Source organism: Aotus nancymaae, unplaced genomic scaffold (genome assembly GCF_030222135.1).
Source record: "Aotus nancymaae isolate 86718 unplaced genomic scaffold, 86718_ANA_hifiasm-v0.15.2.pri h1tg000028l, whole genome shotgun sequence".
Classification (NCBI taxonomy): Eukaryota; Metazoa; Chordata; class Mammalia; order Primates; family Aotidae; genus Aotus; species Aotus nancymaae.
This window is the reverse complement of record NW_026988441.1, coordinates 7887060-7907616: the sequence shown is the minus strand read 5'-3', so window position 1 is coordinate 7907616 and position 20557 is coordinate 7887060. Positions and strand designations below refer to the sequence as shown.

At 57.6% G+C, this 20557-nt stretch overlaps 2 protein-coding genes across 5 annotated transcripts; both read left to right on the top strand.

Annotated features, from left to right (window-relative positions):
- Positions 1-1085: 1085 nt before the first annotated feature.
- Positions 1086-18227, top strand: CCDC9 (coiled-coil domain containing 9). Of its 4 annotated transcripts, none has more exons than XM_021668540.2 (15): positions 1086-1157; positions 3023-3096; positions 3261-3365; positions 5035-5136; positions 5299-5541; positions 8614-8697; positions 8778-8951; positions 10315-10496; positions 14480-14526; positions 14629-14764; positions 15153-15246; positions 15333-15720; positions 16082-16174; positions 17515-17564; positions 18138-18227. In XM_021668540.2, exons 2-15 carry the CDS (start codon positions 3094-3096, stop codon positions 18153-18155), a joined length of 1719 nt encoding a protein of 572 aa, XP_021524215.2. In that variant the 5' UTR covers positions 1086-1157; positions 3023-3093; the 3' UTR covers positions 18156-18227. The 4 variants fall into 4 exon arrangements, with proteins under 4 accessions (XP_021524215.2, XP_012302176.2, XP_012302178.2 ...); XM_012446753.3 differs by lacking the exon at positions 1086-1157 and adding an exon at positions 2026-2216; XM_012446755.3 differs by lacking the exon at positions 1086-1157 and adding an exon at positions 2248-2327.
- A 785-nt stretch (positions 18228-19012) lies between these two features.
- Positions 19013-19821, top strand: INAFM1 (InaF motif containing 1). Its single transcript, XM_021668483.2, has one exon. The coding sequence runs from the start codon at positions 19048-19050 to the stop codon at positions 19477-19479; it is 432 nt and encodes a 143-aa protein (XP_021524158.2). The 5' UTR covers positions 19013-19047; the 3' UTR covers positions 19480-19821.
- Positions 19822-20557: the final 736 nt, after the last annotated feature.

Genomic DNA, 20557 nt, shown 5'->3' with positions numbered 1-20557 from the left:
GGGCGACAGAGCAAGACTCCATCTCAAAAAAAAAAAAAAAAAAAAAATTATGGGCTAGATGCCGTAGCTCATGCTTATAATCCCAGCACTTTGTGAGGCCTAGGCGGGTGGATCATGAGGTCAGGAGTTCAAGACCAGCCTGGCCAAATTGGTGAAACCCTGTCTCTACTAAAAATACAAAAAATTAGCTGGGCATGGTGGCACACGCCTGTATTTCCAGCTGGTTGGGAGGCTAAGGCAGGAGAATTGCTTGAACCTGGGAGGCCAAGGTTGCAGTGAGCCGAGATCGTGCCACTGCACTCCAGCCTGGGTGACAGAGTGAGACTCTGTCTCTCTCTCTCTCTCTCTCTCTCTCTCTCTCTCTCTCTATATATATATATATATATATATAGGCGTGGTGGCTCACACTTTAATCCCAGCACTTTGGGAAGCTGAGGTGGGTGGATCACAAGGTCAGAAGATCAAGACCATCCTGGCTAACACAGTGAAACCCCATCTCTACTAAAAATACAAAAATTAGCCAGGCGCGGTGGTGCATGCCTGTAATCCCAGCACTTTGGGAGGCCGAGGCGGGCAGATCACAGTCAGGAGTTTGAGACCAGCCTGGCCAATATGGTGAAATCCCGTCTCTACTAAAAATACAAAAATTAGTCCGATGTGGTGACAGGCACCTGTAATCCCAGGAACTTGGGAGGCTGAGGCAGGAGAATCGCTTGATCCCAGGATGCGGGGGTTGCAGTGAGCCGAGATTGCGCCTCTACACTCCAGCCTGGGTGACAGAGGAAGGCTCCATCTCAATATATATATTTCTTTCTACTGAGAGAAATGAGGGGCTGGAGGCGGAAACAGCTTGAACAAAGAGGTAGAGGCCAGGGAGTGAGGACGGTGTCTCCTTTTCCTGGGTGTTGGTAATTCAGGCAGGAGGTTAGATGAGCTTCCAGAATACCCTTGGGAGTCAGGTGGCCCCGCTCCCGCCTCCACCGCGGAGGCGCGGCCCCTTTAAGGCTCCCGGAAACGGTCCCACAGGACCGGAAGTGACCCTCTTTATTTCCCTTCCTCACGTGGTGCGGACAGGAAGTGACGCGCGCGGCCCGGGAGCTGCGGACGCAGAGGCCGACGGAGCCGGAGTCGCGGACGCCGCGGGGTCTCCGGGACAGGTGACCGGGGGGAGGGGGCCGGGAGCGCGCCCAGGAAGGCGGGGCCTGAAGCCCCACGTGGCGGGGAGCGCCAGCTGGAGCGGGCGGGGTGAGGAGCCGCCGGCGGGGGCGGGGTCGGAGTACTCTGCGGGGGGCGGGGACAAGACGCCCACTTCGGAAGCTGGAGGGGCGCTGGCGGGGCGGGCGGTTGCGGGGGTGGGCAGGGCCGGGGCGGGCCAGGGGCGGGGCGGGGCCAGAGCCTGGGCTGGCCGATGGGGGCGGGGCCGAAAAGTTGTGTCTGGGCTGTGGGCGGGGCCAAAGTGTTGCTCGGACAACTGTGGGGCGGGGCCGGGACGCGGAGCGGAAGCGCTGTGGGCTGGGCTAGAAAGTTTTGCCTGAGCTGGGACTGGGTCCGGATTGTTGGCCGGGACGTCGGGGGCGGATCCAGAGCCTGACGCCAGGGGGGGTGGGGCCAAAAGGTAGTGGAGAGCCAGGGGGCGGGGCCAGGATGCTTGCTGGGAATGCTGGGGGTGGAGCCAGAAAGTTTTGCCTGAGCCGGGGGCGCGGCCAGAGCTTTGGCGGGGAAGCGGGGAGCTGAGCCACTGGGGAAGCCAGGGGCGGGGCCGGATACTGACGCAACAAGGCGTGGGAGGAAGTCAGGGGGTGTGTCCAGAAAGTTGGCCAGGCCAATTGGAGGCGGGGCCAGAGGGTGGACTGGGCCGGCCGGGGGCGGGGCTGGAATAATAATGAGAGGGCGGGTCGGGTCTAGGCTCTTGTCCGGGAGCCAGGAGGTGGGGAAAGAGGGTGGCTGGGAAAGTCGGGAGCCGGGCCAGATTAATGGTCCATGGGTGGGGGCGGGCCGGATGTCTGGCGGGAAAGGCGGGGCCAGAAAGTTTATCCCCCAAGCCGGGGGCGGGGCCAAAGCGGTTTCTAGGATGTCGGGGGCGTGGCCCTGGCATTCCCAGGAGGATTGAGGCTGGAGATTTGCGCAGAGAATCTGGGGCGGGCCGCGGAAGTTTTGACATTGTTACTGGTGGAGTATTCGCTGGGGCAAAATGTCAGTTCCAGGAAGCCTCGCCAGTGAGTTCTGGGCCTCAGTGCAGAATACTTTTGGGAGAGGCGGGAGGCTGTCGCCCTTCCTTAGGGTGCCGGAGACGGGCCTAGGACGTCCCCTGGGAAGGCGCGGGCTTGGTATGTTCTCTGAGAGCTTGGGCGGCCAGTAAGAGTGGAGTTCAGACTTTCTTTGGAGCATGGGATTGGGAATGTTTCTGAACCTTATGTGGTGGAGCAAGAATGTTTGCCTGGTTATGAGAGGCACCAGGATGAGCACGGGGAGGTGGATCTGGAACTTTCTTTCTTTTTTCTAAAGATGGGGTTTGACCATGATGGCCAGGCTGGTCTTGAACTCCTGACCTCAGGTGATCCACCCACCTCAGCCTCCCAAAGTGCTAGGATTACAGGCGTGAGCCACCGCGCCCGACTTGGGTCTGGAACTTTCTTGTGCAGGCTGGTTTAAGGAGTTGTAATTGGAACTCTTCTTGAGTTAAGGAATTCGGGCTAACACTCATACTGCAGGGTGTGGAGGCTGGGCTAGAATCTGCGTTTGGAGGAGAGCAGTGTTGGATACTTAAGCAGTGGGTGGGGGCCAGAGCATCCCCAAGGTGGGTTTGACTAGATCGTTTACATGGGAACTGGGTGAGTCCACAAAGATCATGAAAGAGCTGAGTCTAAATTTCTTTAGAGAGGAGGGGAGCTAGCAGTTGAAGAAGGGAGGGAGAGTTAAGACTAGAATTCTCTTGGAGTACAGAGGATTTTGTGTGTGCCTGTGAGGATGAAGTAGATTGGGGGGCGATTGGCCTTAGCCCTTCTTTTCCCTCTGCACCCAGGAACCCTCAGTGCTGCATCCAGATTCTGCAGGAGAGGTTTGCTGTGACCTTGGGCCTACCCAGCCAGCCAAATGGTGAGACTGAAAGTGGGGTCTGTAGCACGCCTCTGGGTGCTGCACTTTGGGGAAGGGGGCTTGGGAGGATGGGCTCCAGGGGGCAGACTCTCAGACCCTGAAGGAATGTCCCTGGTGTGGATGGAGGTTTTTCCTTTCCTCCCTCAACTGTCTCCCCATCTCAGGCAGCCGCACTCGATTTGAAATCAAAGGAGGAGAAGGATGCTGAGTTGGACAAGAGGATCGAGGCTCTTCGGCGGAAGAATGAGGCCCTCATCCGGCGCTACCAGGTGCCCTAGCCCCGCCCTGGGAGACCCCATCCCCTCTCTTCCCTGCAGTGAGTTTTTCTCACCTCTCCCTTCCTTAAAACCTTTTCATGGCTCCCCATCACTGTCAGGATAAAAGCCAAAGGCCTTAGCCTAACATCCCTTCCTTCATTCCATTATTCATTCATTCATGCATTTGTTCACAGATATTCCCCAAGATCTTTACTGTACCCGCCGCTGTGATGAGGGGTGCTGGGGATATAGCCATGACTGAGGCAGACCCAGGCCTGCCCCTCAAGGGCCCACCATCTAGTCAGGGAGACAGTCCTATACTCAGTCAGGGATGTCCCACAGCGGAGAAGTCTGGAATCAGGAAATTCAGGGGTCTGTTAGAGTCCAGAGGAGGCTCCTGACCCAGCCTTGGGGATATCAGGGAGGGCTTCCTGGAGGAGTGGACGCTGAGGCTTGAGTGGTGAGTAGATAATAGCCAGTTGAAAAGGAGAGGGGAACATGTTTCAGGCAGAAAGAACAGTTTATGCAAGTGTTGGAAGCAGGAGAGAGCTTGGAGCTTCAAGTTGGAGGGTTGTTTAAGGAGAGAATTGACCTGGGCAGGACAGCAGGGGCCAGGTGTGCGGGACCCTGAATGCCACCAGGCTGAGTTTGGACTTTATCCTGAGGTCACTGGGGAGCCAGGGAGGGCCTTGAGCAGGGGTGGGACCCGTCAGAATAGCTCTTTAGGAAGACGCCTCTGGGTGCTGTATGGTGGTAGGTGGGAGGAGGTGATACTGGAGCCCAGAGATCAAGGAGGAAGCTGGGGCTGGAACCCTAGTGGGAGAGGAGGTGCCTGGCTCAGGGCAGGGCTGTTGAGAGGGACTTAGTTACTGATGGGCTGTTGCGGGCAGCTAGAGGACGAGGGCGCATTTAGGACAAGGCCCTGAGTAGGTGGCGTGGCTGTCCCTGAGATGGGATCTGGGAAGAGGCATGGGTTTCATTTATTCACTCTTCATGTATACATTCATTTTTAAAAAAGGCATGTTGAGTTTCCCTTGTGGGCCAGGCAGTGTTCTAGGCTTGGGATACATGTCAGTGACATACATCACTGAAAGCAGACAGACATCCCTGACCCCAGGCAGATTCTGCCGTAATGGAAGAAGCAGACAGTGAGCAAGATGTACACCGTGCTGGGTGTGAATGGGATGAGAACAGAGAGGGTGGCAGGGGAGCTGGTTTCCGTGGGGCTCTAGGGAAGGCCTCAGAGAAGGCAGCATTGGAGTGGAGACCTGCAGGAGGTGAGGGGTGGGAGGATCTCTGGGAAAAGAGTGTTCCTGGCCGAGGGATCCGCTGGTGCAAAGCCTCCGAGGCAGGTCTGAGTCTGGTATGTTCTAGGAACAGCAGGGAAGCCGGAGTGATTGAGGGGAAGTGGGGGAGAGACGAGGTAGGGAAGGTACCAAGGCCAGACCCCACGGGTCCCACAGGCTTTGGAGAAGGCTGTTAGTCAGAGATGGGCGCCACAGGAGCGATCTGAGCCGGGCGGCAGCGTGATGGGGCTCGAGGGACGTCAGCATTTTCTCGTCCAGAGCCCAGGAGAGAGGCCTGGGCTGGGGCCAGACTTAGGAGGCGTTCAGGGGTCTGTGGGAGTCCGTCTGGCGGACAAGGCAGCTGACGCTTCCCTACCCCTGGTGTCTGCTCCTAGGAGATTGAGGAAGACCGTAAAAAAGCTGAACTTGAGGGAGTCGCGGTCACAGCTCCCCGGAAGGGCCGCTCAGTGGAGAAAGAGAACATGGCATTGGAGGCGGTGAGCTCATCGAGGGGTGAGGGACCCTGAGGATGGGGAGGGGCAGAGGGTTGAGGGCTGGGACCCAGGAGTCCCCAGCTGTCCTGCACCAGTGGGTGGCCCCCATCCTGGCCACATGCCTCCTGCCCAGTGACTGTACTTTCCTCATCTTCCCTCTTCCAGGAGAAGAACCTGGGTCCTTCCCGGAGGTCTCCTGGGACCCCTCGGCCCCCAGGGGCCAGCAAGGGAGGCCGGACTCCTCCACAGCAGGGAGGCCGCACCAGCATGGGCCAGGCATCCCGCAGCTGGGAGGGCAGTCCTGGGGAGCAGCCTCGAGGAGGAGCCAGGGGCCGTGGCCGGAGGGGACGGGGCCGCGGTTCCCCTCACCTCTCTGGAGACACCTCCGCTTCTGACCGTAAATCCAAGGTAGGGTCTGGGCAGCGCCTGGAGCCCTGGCCGAGGTTCTCGGTTGTCTGTTCCTACTCCCAGGTGCACAGCTGTCCTGCGGGTCCGGCTTGTGGCATCTCTCTCTGAGCCTCTGCATCTGGCTCTGTTGCGCTCTTCCTCTACCTCCTCCTTTGCTCCTGGTCTCCTAGTTCCTCCTGTTGCTTCCCTCTCTCCTCCCGCCCAGAGCTCGCGTGTCCTCTCCTTGTCGCTTTCTCTCCTCCTCCTGCTCCCCCTCTTCTCATTCCTCCTCGCCTTCCTTCTCTCCCATCTCTTCTAGTGCTGCATGTCCCCCCGCCCCTCTCTCTGTCTCCCTTTTTCTCGCTCTTTGCTGCACGCTTGCCTGCTTATCCTGTCCCTGTCTCTCCTCCCTTTCTGGCACTGTCTGTCTGTCTGGTGGGCCCTCTCTGTCTGCTATGCTTGTGACACAGGCTTTATGTGGCATTTTGTTTCTGTATGTTTGTCTTAGTTCCTGGCTTTGTGGGAGCAGTGATCTTTTTTTTTTCTTTAATTTTTTTGAGACTGAGTCTTGGCTCTGTTACTCAGGCTGAAGTACTTAGTGGTGTGATCTTGGCTCACTGCATCTCTGCCTCCCGGGTTCAAGTGATTCTCCTTCCTCAGCCTCCTGAGTAGCTGGAATTACAGGCACCCACCACCATGCTTGACTAAGTTTTGCATTTTTAGTAGAGACGGGGTTTCCCCATGTTAGCTAGGCTGGTCTTGAACTCCTGACCTCAAGTGATCCGCCTGCCTCAGCCTCCTAAAGTGCTGGAATTGCAGGTGTGAGCTACCTCGCCCAGTGGGAGCAATGATATATTACTGTAACTCCCTCACTTACCCCTGACGTTCAGCTCAGCAGGGTGGCAGGCTGTCAGCTGAGTGGCTTACCGCCCACCATGGACATGGGTGGAACCTGGTCCTGTGAGCCACCTGTCCTTGGGCAGCTGCTCTCCCCTGTGAGCTTCTGGTTCTAGCACTTACAGGGGAATAAGAAAATACAAAAATTAGCTGGGTGTGGTGGTGGGCACGTGTAATCCCAGCTACTTAGGAGGCTGAGGCAGGAGGATCACTTGAACCTGGGAGGTGGAGGTCACAGCTGAGATTGTGCCACTGCACTCCAGCCTGGGGGACAGAGTGAGACTCCTTCTCAAAAAAAAAAAAAAAAAAGAATTAGACTTAAATTGGGCATGCCAAGCTGCTATCACAAAAAGACTTCAAAATCCCACAGCCTAAGTAGAGTAGGAGTTTCTCTCTCTCTCTTTTTTTTTTTTTTTGAGACAGAGTCTCACTCTGTCAACCAGGCTGGAGTGCAGTGGCGCAATTTCGGCTCACTGCAATCTCCACCCCCCAGGTTCAAGCAATTCTCTGCCTCAGCCTCCTGAGCAGCTGGGATTACAGGCTCCCACCACCATGCCTGGCTAATTTTTATATTTTTTTTTTTTTTTTTTTTTTTGAGACGGAGTCTTGCTCTTGTTACCCAGGCTGGAGTGCAATGGCGCGATCTCGGCTCACCGCAACCTCCCCCTCCTGGGTTCAGGCAATTCTCCTGCCTCAGCCTCCTGAGTAGCTGGGATTACAGGCACGCGCCACCGTGCCCAGCTAATTTTTTTTGTATTAGTAGAGACGGGGTTTCACAATGTTGACCAGGACGGTCTCGATCTCTTGACCTCGTGATCCACCCGCCTCGGCCTCCCAAAGTGCTGGGATTACAGGCTTGAGCCACCGCGCCCGGCCTTAATTTTTATATTTTTAGTAGAGATGGGGTTTCACCATCTTGGCCAGGCTGGTCTTGAACTCCTGACCTCACGATCCACCTGCCTCAGCCTCCCAAAGTGCTGGGATTACAGGCATGAGCTACTGCGCCTGGCTATTTCTCTCTTATATGCTGAGCCCTGCAGGGAGGCGGTTCATTCATTGGGTGAGGCCCTGCTCCGTGATGTCACTCAGGGACAGATTCTTGCTTTTTTTTTTTTTTTTTTCCTTTTTTGAGACAGAGTCTCATTTTGTTGCCAGGCTGGAGTGCAGTGGCACAATGTTGGCTCACTGCAACCTCTGCCCCCTGGTTTCAAGTGATCCACCTGCCTCAGCCTCCCGAGTAGCTGGGACTACAAGTGTGTCCCACCACACCCAGCTAATTTTTGTATTTTTTTTTTTTGAGATGGAGTTTCGATCTTTTGCTTAGGCGGGAGTGCAATGTTGCGATCTTGGCATATCACATCTTCTGCCTCCCAGGTTCAAGTGATTCTCCTGCCTCAGCCTCCCACGTAGCTGGGATTATGTGTGGGCATGCGCCGCCACACCCAGCTGATTTTGTATTTTTAGTAGAAACGGGGTTTCTCCATGTTGATCAGGCTGGTCTCGAACTCTCGACTTCATGTGATCCACCCGCCTCAGCTTCCAAAAGTGCTGGGATTTACAGGTGTGAGCCACCGAGCCTGGCCTATTTATTTTATAGAGACAAGGTCTTGCTCTGTCGCCCAGGCAAGAGTGCAGTGGCACAGTCATAGCTCACTGCAGCCTTGACCACCTGGTCTCAGGGCATCCTCCAGCCTCAGTCTCCTGAGTAGGTGGGACTGCAGATGTGTGCCACCACACCTGGCTAACTTTAGAATTTTTTGTAGAGACAGGGTCTTGCTATGTTGCCTAGTCTGGCCTCGAACTCCTGGGCTTAAGCAGTCCTCCAACTCCTGGGCTTAAGCAGTCCTCCTGCCTTAGCCTCTCAAAGTGCTCAGATTAGAGGTGTGAGCCACCACGTCAGCCTGCAAGCTGGTTTTGAATGCAGGCCCCCTCTGTCTAGTGTGACTGAAATTCCAGACCCCCCCAGTAGAAAAGTGAGTGCAGTGTATAGTTGTTCACATGGTCTAGGCCGGGTGAGCCAGCCACATCAGTTCACTTCTGACCCAGAGACGCTGAGAGCAAATGCCCACCAAGGACCTGCCTGGCCAGTAGGCCAGTCCAAGGAGAGCCGCCTCAGGCCTGTGGGGTGGCCCCTTCCTGCACCTTTGGCTTAATAGTTCTCCCTGAAGCGGGGTGTCTCTGTCCTTATCCCCCCAGGAGTGGGAGGAGCGGCGCAGGCAGAACATTGAGAAGATGAACGAGGAGATGGAGAAGATCGCGGAGTACGAGCGTAACCAGCGGGTCAGTGGTGTGAGTGTTCCCGTGGCGGGCTGAGCCCGGGCCGCGGAGCCCGTGCCAACCCCTTGCTCCTGTGCCTGCAGGAAGGGGTGCTCGAGCCCAACCCTGTGCGGAACTTCCTGGATGACCCCCGGCGACGCAGCGGGCCCCTGGAGGAGTCTGAGCGAGACCGCCGGGAGGACAGCCGCCGGCATGGGCGCAACTGGGGGGGCTCCGACTTCGAGCGGGTGCGCTGTGGCCTCGAGCATGAGCGGCAGGTGCGTGATGGCGGCTGGGACACCCCAGGGCTCTGATGCGGACTGTGCGTGTTGGGAACCAGACAGATGAGGGCTGTGGGGCCTCTCCTTATTTGTGCCATAGCACACACAATGTTTTTTTTTTTTTTTTTTTGAGGTGGGGTCTTGCTCTGTCACCCAGGCTGGAATGCAGTGGCACCATCTTGGCTCACTGCAACCTTCACCTTCTGGGTTCAAGCAATTCTCCTGCCTCAGCCTCCCAAGTAGCTGGGATTACAGGTGAGCACCACCACATCTGGCTAATTTTTTTTGTATTTTTAGTAGAGACAGTGTTTCACCACGTTGGCCAGGCTGGTCTCGAACTCCTGACATCAAGTGATCCACCTGCCTTGGCCTCTCAAAATGCTGGGATTACAGGCGTGAGGCACTGAGCCTGGCCAGGATTTTAATTATTAAATATTTATTGTATGTTTTGTTTCCTGCTGAGGCAAGTCATTCCTCATTGTTGATGACACTAGCATTTGTGAGGCACCTACCAGGTGGCAGGTGCTGTGTGAGGAGTGGGGACCTGGCCTGCGAGAGGAGGGAGGGGCACTGTCCTTGCGCTTGGTTCTTCTAAGTTGTCCGTCTGTTGGTTCTCCTCCCAGTACCACACAGCTCTAGTTGTAGTTGTTACAGCTTTGTGGTATGTTTGAGTGTTTTCTTGTTACTAACAGTAGTATTGTTTACTGGGCACCTACTATGTGCCATGCACTTTTTTTTTTTTTTTTTTGGAGACAGAGTCTTGCTCTGTCACCTGGGCTGCAGTGCAGTGGTGCGATCTCAGCTCATTGCAACCTCCACTTCCCGAGTTCAAGCAATTCTTCTGTCTCAGCCTCCTCAGTAGCTGGGATTATAGGCGGGTGCCACCACACCCAGCTAATTTTTGTATTTTTAGTAGACACGGGGTTTCACCATGTTGGCCAGGCTGGTCTCGATCTCCTGACTTCGTGATCCACTTGCCTCAGCCTCCCAAAGTGCTGGGATTACAGGCGTGAGCCACCGCGCCTGGCCTTTTTTTTTTTTTGGATAGGCACTGTTTAGGAGCTGGGGATTAGAGTTTTGAGGCACAGCCCCTGAGCTGAGTAAATGAAAACATAGTAAGAGGTCCTGCCAAGTGTTCTGGAGAAAAATCCAGCAGCTAAGGGGACAGAAGGATGCTACTTAGGAGATCTGGGAGGGCCTCTCTGAGGAGGTGAGGAGGTGCCATCTGAGCCGACTTAGTTGTGATCTCTGCCTTGTCACCGCTTCCCTGTGTGACCCTGAGCAAGTGGATGTGCCTTGGGGTTTAGGGATGGGGTGGGATGTGGGACAGTGCCCTGACCACCTGTCCACTGGGGAGCAGGGCCGCCGAGCTGGCCTGGGCAGTACTGGAGATATGACACTGTCCATGACGGGCCGGGAGCGGTCAGAGTACCTGCGCTGGAAGCAGGAGAGGGAGAAGATTGACCAGGAGCGGCTGCAGAGACACCGCAAGCCCACTGGCCAGTGGCGGCGCGAGTGGGACGCCGAGAAGACCGATGGGATGTGAGTCCCCTCCCCGCTCCCCTCCCTGTTCCCTTTCCCGCTCTCCTCCCCGCTCCTTCTTCGTTCGTCTCCCTGCTCCCTCCCCGCTCCTTCCCCCTCCCTCCCCCTCCCTCCCCCTCCCTCCCCGCTCCCTCCCCGTTCCCCTCCCCGCTCCCCTCCCCTTCCCTCCCCACTCTCCTCCTCGCTCCCTGCTCTCCTCCCCGCATAGCTCCCTGACCTTGGCCCTGACTTTTAAGTCCTGTGCTTCTCTCTGGTTTCTCTTGCTGTGTATGAGTGAGTGGCTGCCGTATTTTGAGATGCTGTGGGTCACCTCAGATCTCAGTGGCACGTAAGAGCATTTCTGGGTTTTTTTTTTTTTGGAGACGGGAGCCTTGCTCTGTCACTCAGGCTGGAATGCAGTGGCAGGATCTCGGCTCATGCAACCTCCACCTCCTGGGTTCAAGCGTTTCTCCTGCCTCAGCCTCCCGAGTAGTTGGGATGAGAGCGTTTCTTATGTGTTCACAGGTGAGCTGCGCTCAGCTGATCCAGGCCGGATGCTAAGCTGTGAGTCCCATGGGACTTGGCTCCTTGTGGCAGGGCGAACTCACTCTGCTCCAGGGTGGTCATTCTGCTGTCCAGGCTGAGGGTAGCAGCTGCCTGGGGAGCGCTTGTCCTGACAGGGCAGATGCACAAGCGGGCACACTTCCCAGTCCCGTTCACCAGCATGCCCCGCCTCCCTGGGGCGGGGAAATAAGCTCCGCTCACTCCAGTGGATAGGACTGCTGGTGGTGGCGGTGGCGCTGGCGCTCTGAAGGCTGCTGAACAGCGATTAGACCTTTGCATCCTCCCACCCACCTCTGACCCGTCCCCACCAACCCACATTCCTGAACGTCTCTCCATGCCTCACCACCACCTTCTTATCCCAGTGGCATCGTTACCCTCAAGTTTCACTGTGTCCTCGAATTCAGTCAGACTTAAAGGCCTCACCGCATCATCCACATGAGGACTAACTTCCATAGCTGAGAAGGAGAAGGTTCTGGAAGAGCCGATAAATGGCAGTCTTGAAAGATCAGCACCATTAGGTTTTACGTCATCCCCCATTCTTTCCTGTGTGGAAGGTTTTCATTCATGGCTGGGTGTAGTGACTCACCTGTAATCCCAGCACTTTGGGAGGCCGAGGCTGGAGGATTGCCTAACCCAGGGGGTCTGCAGTGAGCTGTTATCATGCCGCTGCACTCCTGCCTGGACCACAGAGTAAGACCCTGTCTTTAAGAAAAAGAAAATTGCGGCTGGGCGTGGTGGCTCACGCCTGTAATCCCAGCACTTTGGGAGGCCGAGTTGGGTGGATCATCTGAGGTCGGGAGTTCAAGACCAGACTGACCAACGTGGAGAAACCCCGTCTCTATAAAAAATTAAACAAATGTATGGTGCCTTGCTTTCGTCAGCACATATTTGAGTCTCCCTATGTTATGGAAAGTTCTAGGTGATAACAGTGGCAAATGAAACATTTCTGCCTTTGCGGAACTAAGTGTAGTGGGCAAGGTGGGTAATGAAGAGGTGTAACGTCAGGTCTGGAAAGATAGTGAAGCAGAGTAAGCAGCCAGGGCTGGGGGTAGAAATTTAGACTTAGATATTTTGTGTAATAATACCTTTTTTATTTTTTGAGATGGAGTCTTGCTCTGTCATCCAGGCTAGAGTGCAGTGGCACGATCTCAGCTCACTGCAACTTCTGCCTTTCGGGTTCAAGTGATTCTCCTGCCTCAGCCTCCCGAGTAGCTGAGATTACAGGTGCCTGCCACCACGCCTGGCTAATTTTTCTATTTTTAGTAGAGACAGGGTTTAATCCTGTGTAGGGCTGTGGAGGCTCCACAGTGTCGTGGGGTGTCCCTTATGCTGTGCTGAAGTGCAGGATCCAAGAAGTAAAGAGACAGGACACTGAAGAACTGGTGAAGAGCAGCTGGACTCGGCGGTGGAGGTGGGGGGGATGTAACCTATGAGAGGAGATGAGCGAGGCCCCAAATGCCCAGAAGCATCTGTATTTATTAGGTACAAGCAGGGGGGAGGGTCGTAAGTGAGGTCATCATCTATAGGCTTAATGATAGGGCATACATAATCACGTGAGTCACAAGCGAGGAGCCCACCCCATTATGTCACCTGGGCAGAGAGGTGGGCCGTATGCAGTAGGGAGCCATGCCGTGCGCAGTAGTAGAGGGTCGTGTACAGAAAAGGGGTCCACCCCCATTAGGTCACTGAGGCAAGGAGGTGGGCTGTGTGCAACAGGTGTCGTGCGCAACACTTCTTATCTGGGGGCTGGAGACTTCAAAGGATTTTCTTTCTTTCTTTCTTTCTTTTTTTTTCCTTTTTTCAAGACAGAGTTTCGCTCGTTTCCCAGGCTGGAGTGCAATGGCGTGATCTCGACTCACTGCAACCTCCGACTCCTGGGTTCAGGCAATTCTCCTGCCTCAGCCTCCTGAGTAGCTGGGATTACGGGTATGCACCACCATGCCCAGCTAATTTTTTTGTATTTTTAGTAGAGACGGGGTTTCACCGTGTTGACCAGGATGGTCTCGATCTCTTGACCTTGTGATCCACCCGCCTCGGCCTCCCAAAGTGCTGGGATTATAGGCGTGAGCCACCATGCCCGGCCCCAAAGGATTTCTAATAGAAGGATACTGTAAGCTTAATGCTGTGGGAGCTTACAGACTTGTGCTCTTTTAAGATAATTATGGGAGGTTTCTATCAGCTAGCACAGAATCGAGAAAAGACAGACAGTGTGTACAGCTGCTGTGACTGATCACACCAGAGGGGTTCTTCTCCCTTGGTTATTTGCAGGATTTCAGGCCTGAGGCCTACTTTCCGCAGGAACGATGCAAAGTACCACAACTCCTTTATCAGGAGGAGAGGCACTTGCTCCAAGCCTGCCATACAGCGTATGCCCTTTCAGGAAGGGACGCCACCACCTGGATCTTTGGTTCTCATCCTGGTCTGGCTGTTTTCCCATGTACTGCTTCTGTTCTGTGACTGCTCTAGGCGTTCCTCCTACTATAAACTACTATATGGTTGTATGGAAGGATTATATAAATCAGCACTAAATATGTCGGTACAGCTCCGACTACAATACCTATATGATTATATAGAACTAAGTATGCTAGATATATGTAAGCAGTAAGTTACACTTCAAGCATGAATTCTGTAAACTAACATGATTGTATATGAAGGATTATATAAAGGAAACAGCGGAGCAATGACACTGTAAGATATTCTTCAGGTACTAGTCGTGCCTGGGGTCTGGATAGTTCTTGCTCGGGTCCCATGGGGGTGTTACCCACAATGCTGGTCTCCAACTCCTGGCCTCAAGTGATTCGCCCACCTTGGCCTCCCAAAGTGTTGGGATTACAGGCATGAGCCACTGTGCCCAGCCCTACTGTTCTGGCTGGGGGTTCAGGAAGGCCTCTGAGCAGAGCCCTGAAGGCAGTGAGGAGTGAGCCACTGAAAAATGTGGGAAGAGCGTTCCAGGAGCAGGCGGTGAGGCCCTGAGGCAGGAGCTAGGTGTGGGGAAGAGCCTGCTTGGCTGGAGAGGTGAGAAGGACTGGTGGGAAAGGTCAGACAGAGAGTTGGAGGTCATGGGCAAGGGTCTGTGATGATCCAAATTTTTGTTTTGGTGGCCACATTCTGAATCTTTTTATTTGTCACTATGTCAAGTTTGCCTCTTGCCCATTAACTGGTCCATCCTTTTTTTTTTTTTGGAGATAGGGTCTCGCTCTGTCACCCAGGCTTGAGTGCAGTGGCTTGATCGCAGCTCACTGCAGCCTTGAACTCCCAGGCTCAGGCAGTCCTCCCTCAGCCTCCGAGTAGCTGGGATTACAGTGTGCACCACCATGCCTGGCCCTGTCCGGTTGACCATCTGTCTCTGATCTGATATCTGATCTTGACCTCTTATGTCAACTTGCTCCTCCTGCTACCCTGTCCCCCCACCTGCCTGCTCACCCGTTATCTTTCCCCAGGTTCAAGGACGGCCCGGTCCCTGCTCGAGAACCATTCCACCGCTATGGTGAGTGGGTGCCCTTGGCTGGGGTCAGGCAGGGTCTGGGAGTTGGGGGTGGTGTGTGCCACGACCCTCCCTTCCTGACAATGCCTGGGTGTTCTGTTGCAGATGACCAGGCCTGGGCCCGGCCCCCGAAGCCTCCTACTTTTGGGGAGTTCCTGTCCCAGCACAAAGCCGAGGCTAGCAGCCGCAGGAGGAGAAAGAGCAGCCGGCCCCAGGCCAAGTCAGCGCCCTGGGCCTACAGGTGGGGCACCCCTTCCGCAGCTTGCACACCCCAGGGCTGTCCGCGGGGCTTTCTCCTTTGGCTTGCTGTGAAGGTGTGGGCACATCTGTCTGTCCCTGTCTTTGTCTTGGCCCTGCCTATCTCACAGGTACTTGGTTTCAGGGGCTTGGGATCTGGCTCTTGGTTTTATCCTCATCTGTCCCCTTTCTGCCTCACCCATGTTCCCTCCTGCCACCTGCCCCACCTTCTGTCTGTCCCTGACACTTGGGGACACACCTCTGCCATTCCCTCAGTGCTCCAGCATGCCATGTGCTCCGGGTAGCTCCTCCGTAGGGAGGGTGGAGTCAGGAAGCCCCTTTCTCCTGTCCATTCTCCACCCAGGCATCTCCCCACCCTCTGTCCCCTCTAGTGACCATGATGACCGCTGGGAGACAAAAGAGAGGGCAGCATCTCCAGCCCCCGAGGCTCCACAGCCCACTCCCCTTGTGGAGACACCCATGCAGGTGAGGCCAGACTGTGGTTCAGGGTTTGGGCCTGGGATGGGGGCTCAGGGCCCATGCCTTGCCCTGACCTGCCTGTGTCCCCACAGCCACCCGAGACCCCAGCACCTGCCCACCAGCCTCCCGAAGACGAGGGGGAAGAGAATGAGGAGAATGAGGGGGAAGAGGATGAAGAATGGGAGGACATAAGTGAGGACGAGGAGGAGATTGAGGCGGAAGAAGGAGGTGACGAGGAGGAGGAACCAGCCCAGGACCACGAAGCGCCTGTGGCAGCCAGCCCTACCCGGAGCCCCTGCAGTGAGCAGGCCCATGGAGCCCCCTTCAGGCCGGAGGAGCCCCTGCCGGAGCCCCAGGCCCCTGCCACACCTTCCAGCCCTTTCTCGCCACCCAGCGGCCACCAGCCTGTGTCCGATTGGGGTGAAGAGGTGGAGCTGAATTCTCCCCGGACCACCCACCCGGCTGGCGCCCTCTCTCCGGGTGAGGCCTGGCCTTTTGGGAATGCATGAAGCTGGCTGCCTGTGTGTGAATGAGTGCGCTGGAGGGGTGTGGCTGGTGGGGACCCTCGGGCTGGGCCCCAGGACCCAGTGTGCCCCACAGCCCTGTTGGCTGGGGAGGGCAGCCCATGCCCCTCTGTACTGTCGTGCCAGTCTCTGGAATGCTCATTCCCAGAGCCTGCCCCAGCCTTTCGAGCCCCCTCCCCAATAAAGAATTCACATCCTCAAATGACATTCCCCCAGGTGTGTCCTTGAACTCCCCTCAACTCCCCCTGGGCCTTCTCTGTTGGGGTGGGGAGATGTCAAGTTGGAAAGGGGGCTTGACTGGGCCTCCCCTTCCCTAGGAGGCGACCAGTCAGCCCCGGCTTCCCTGGAGAGCGGGCCCAGCCTCCCAGGATCCCAGAAGGCTGAAGAGGAGGGGTCTGAGGCAGCTCCAGGTGGGGGAGTGCATGGGGCAGGGGTGGAGGCTGCTGCTTCCTCTTTCTCTGGGGCTGAGGGCTTGGGGGCAGTGGAATGTGTGTAGGCAGCAATTGGACCATAGAGGCGAAGTGAAAAGGGTGAGCTGAGATAGAGATGTGGGGGCTGGAGCCGGGATGCGGGGGTGGAGCTAAGGGGCGACTTTATGGGCCAAGCCAATCGGAATTGGGTACGTGGGTGGAGGTCGAGGAGGTGGGACAAGGAAAGGATTAGAATTTTGGGGTCTAGCTCAGGAGTTTTGGAAAGCACCGGTTTAAGAGTAATGGGCTGCAGTGCAGCACGGTGGCTCACGCCTGTAATCCCAGCACTTGGGGAGGCCAGAGTGGGCAGATCACTTGAGTTCAGGAGTGTGAGACCAGTGTGGCCAACATGGTGAAACCCCATCTCTACTAAAATAAACTTAGCTGGGGGTGGTGGTGCGCGCCTGTAATCACAGCTACTTGGGAGGCAGGAGGATCGTTTGAACCTGGGAGGCGGAGGCTGGAGTGAGCCGAGATTGCTCCACTGCACTCCCACCTAGGCGACAGAGCGAGGCTCCGTCTCAAAAAAAAAAAAAAAAAAAAAAAAAAAAAACGGAAGGAGGTTGGGGCTTGGTGTCCTAGGGCAGGAGCTAGAGGCGGGACTTCGAAATTGAACTGGCTGGAAAAGGCCAAACAGATGGGCAAGGGCAGAAAACTGGATTTAACTGTGGCTGGGATCAGTTTTTGAGGTGCAACCTAGTGGTGCAAATTAGAATAGAGATGCGGACCCGATCAGAATTTTGGGACCGACGGAGTGCGAGCAAGAGGCCAAGCCCCTCTCCTGCACCCCGTGGGAATAAGATTTCGAATCTCGGATGGCCTCCCCTCCCCGCAGAGTGCGATTAGGATTTGGGGGCAGAGCCGAGGAAGGACTGGTTTAGAATAGCAGGCGATGGGGAAGGAGAGGGGAGGGCGGCTCCTCTAGGACTGTTTTGGTGGAGGTTGGTGAAGGTCATGAGATGGGGCGGGGGTGGGAGAGGACAGTTTCCAGCGGCGGGTGGCGCGGGGGCCCAGTCTGGTTTAGGCCACGTGTTGGGAGGCAGATCTCGCCACATCCGCGTTTCCTCGATTGTAAACAGGGTTCTGTTGGGGATGTTTGCTGCTGCGTGGGTCCACTGACAGGATTAAGAGTCCGGGGCCCGTAAGCCGCTTAGCGCCAGGCCCGCAGTGGCCGGGCTAGAACGGGGTGAGGGGCGTGGCTAGACGAGGGAGGGGTCCTGGGCCTGCGGGGAGGTGGGGAGACTGCTCCCCTCCGCTGACTCAGCCCCTTCTCTCTCCAGAGGCGGGCCCCGAGGGCCAGGAGACGGCGGAGATCACCGACTTCCAGAGGGTGCGTTTCTGCAAGGTGGTGGCGGCCCCTCCGCCGCCGGGGGCCGCTCGCTGACCGCGCCCGCCGGACCGCGGCCTCTGCGCTCTGCACTAACCTCCCACTGCCTCGCTCCTCTATCCTCTGCTTCTACCGCACTCCAGCCAGGAGAGGGTTAAATGTAAGGGGGGAGGAGCCGGGGTCTGCGAGCTGGGCGAGGCCAGGGCAGTAATCGGCAGTAATCGGTGCCGGCCCCCCAAGCAGGGGATGTCGCGGCACCCGGACGGCTGGGACTCCTCCGCATTAGCCTCCCATGGAGGCCCTGGGCGGCTCGGGCCAGTCCCCAGGCCGAATCTCCCGCCTCCAGGATTGTATCTGGGGCCTGGCAGATAGCCGGTGACTCTTCCGAAGGGCTTGACTTACTCGGGCGCCAGCCCTGTCCTATTAAACGCAGTGCTTCCGCTCACCCTTGAACTGTGTTTCTGGAGGGGGCAGGCTGGGTCGCTGTGCTTGGCGGGCTTTTCCGTGGCGGAAGAGGCGGGAGGAAGGGGGTCTTCCTCCACCTCCCTGATCCGTCTTCCCTCCCCCCTCCTGCAGGCCTCCCCGAATTCCTGAAGACGCTGCTGGGAGGGGACTGAAGCTTCCCCGCCTTGATGGGGAGGGGTCGTCAGGAAGGGTTTATCTGGATTTCCAGGCTGTGTTCTCTCTTCCCCAGAGCCTAGTCTGGACCCCATGGCTCTAGGGACCGGGAGAAGCTGACGGTGGGGGAGGAGCTGGGAGAAGGGGCGCGTTTGACGTTAGGGGCGGAGCTGGAACCTGGGAGCCTGAGGTGAAATGCTGAGGACACCTGAAAGGGCGGCTGAGTGTGTGGGAGGTGGGCGGGTCCCGGGGGGCGGGGCTAGGCTGCCTGGGCGGGACCGAAATCCGGGCAGGTGGAGTTAGAGCAGGGGCGGGGTCAGCGCGCAGATCTGGGGCTCCTACCACGGGCATGCGGCGGGGGCGCGGGCAGGGTGCCGCGTGGGAGCCCGCGGAGGAAGAAAGCGGGGACTCCTGACTACAGTGTAGGAGCCAGAGGTCGGAGCGGGCGGGGCTAGAGCGCTGGAGTAGACGGTCCGACAGGCAGAGAAAACTGAGCCGGGCTGCGGCGGAGGGCGGGGTAGGGCTCCAGGCGGGGTTGGGCGGGATGAGGGGGCGGGCTCCGAGGCGGGCTAGACGCCTGGGCTGGATGAAGTCCGAGTCCGGGAAGGGGACAGGGTTGTAGTGGGAGGAGGCGGTGATAGAGGTGGTGGGGCGAGGAGGGGGCGGGGCTAGCGTCGCCGCGGGGCGGTGGTTGGGAGGAGGCTGGAGGGGGTGGGCCTAAGGATGCAGAGGCGGCCTCTCGCGCGGGGGCGTGACCATGCCTGGCGGGGGTGGGGCCGGAGGTGGGCGATTTAGAGCGCGGGGCGGTCCTGCGGGCTGGGGGTGGGGCCTGTGCGGGCCGCGGCGCGGGGCCGACTGGGCTGCGGGGATGCGGGGCACCAGCTGCGTGGGCGGCGGTGGCGAGAGCCCCGGCGGCGCGGGGCTGAGCGAGGGCCCGCGGGGACGCTGGCTGCGCCTGGCCCCGGTCTGCGCCTACTTCCTCTGCGTCTCACTGGCCGCCGTCCTGCTCGCCGTGTACTACGGTCTCATCTGGGTGCCCACGCGGTCTCCCGCGGCGCCCGCCGGCCCACAGCCCAGCGCGCCGTCCCCTCCGTGTGCCAACCGCCCGGGCGCGCCGCCTGCCCCGGCGCCCGCCGCTGCCTCCGTCTCCTGCCTCCTGGGAGTCCCCGGCGGCCCGCGACCCCAACTCCAGCTGCAGCTGAGCCGCCGCCGCCGCCGCTACAGCAACCCTGGCCGCCGCCCGAGCCGCCAGACACCCAGAGAGACGCCGGAGGCCGCGGAGGGGCGAGGACCCGGGTAACCATCCCTTCCCCCCTAACCTGGATCGCCAGTCCTCGAGAGCTCTGTGCTCCACACCGCGGATGCGCCGGGGATCCTTCCTAACGACATCGCCCAGCGTCTCCGGAGTCGTCATCCTGAGGAATGGGGGCCCAGGGGGTGCTGGCTCGGGGCCTTGCTTCTTGCAGCTCCTCTGTGGTCGGGCCGGATCCTCCACCATCAGGAAGACCCCATCCTGACCTCTGTCACCTGCCCGTCCCACTGTGGGATGCTGAGCACAGAACCCACAGCGCATCTGCCTCTTCACCTCCCTGAATCCGTGTCCATCTGCAATAAACCACAGCCCCGGCTGCCTCGTGCTGTGTCTGTCCTGTTGTCTGTGGAGATGCCTCCCCTCCCAAGTTTGTGTGGGGAACACCTTCCTGGGGTATGGCCTTTGTCTGTCTTGTCCTGGCCGGGCTGTGCCCCTTCCTTAAGGTGTCCTTCTGTTCTTGGTTGGAGTAGGGAGAAGCAGCTTAGCAGCAGCAGGACCTTTGAAGGTCAGACAGTGGGAAGGGCTTCCCAGTTTTTTGTGTGCTTGGAGCAGAGGACAAATGTCTCTGGAGAGAAGCAGAGTGTTCTCTGTTACAGTACAGGAGACAGGAGGGGTGGGATGATTTAGGATAATAGCTGGGGTTCTGGGAATTGCTGTTAGTGTAATTATCACGTCAGGGTCAGAGGCTAAATCATGTGGGGATCTCAGTTGGCTGCCGAGAGGGAGCGATGGTGGCCCTCTTCCTGGGGTCAGAGAGATGAGAGTGCATGTCGGCGGTGGTGGGGTGGGGGGCTGCTTCTCAGCCTGCCTGGAAATTTCAGAACAAATGACCAAAGTGCTGTGCTGCCTTGGAAGACTGGTGTGGCCTCTCTGGCCTGCTGCGCTGCTAGGAAATCGAGGCCAGGAAACTGAGGTCTAGCTGCTGGGGAAGGAGTCCGAGGGGAGCGAGTCCATGTTCCCTCCTGGAAGACTGAGGCCTGGCTCTGGACAGCACTTGGGATCGGACATGCAGGAAGCTGGTTCCTGTCCAGCCTCCCCCTTAAGCTGGAGGCCTTCTCAGTAGAGG

Coding starts and splice junctions, on each gene's coding strand:
- INAFM1 (XM_021668483.2), top strand. CDS start 19,048: ATGCGGGGCACCAGCTGCGTGGGCGGCGGTGGCGAGAGCCCCGGCGGC.
- CCDC9 (XM_021668540.2), top strand. Junction 3,366..5,034: donor CCCTCATCCGGCGCTACCAG/GTGCCCTAGCCC, acceptor GTCTGCTCCTAG/GAGATTGAGGAAGACCGTAA. Junction 10,497..14,479: donor GCCGAGAAGACCGATGGGAT/GTGAGTCCCCTC, acceptor ATCTTTCCCCAG/GTTCAAGGACGGCCCGGTCC.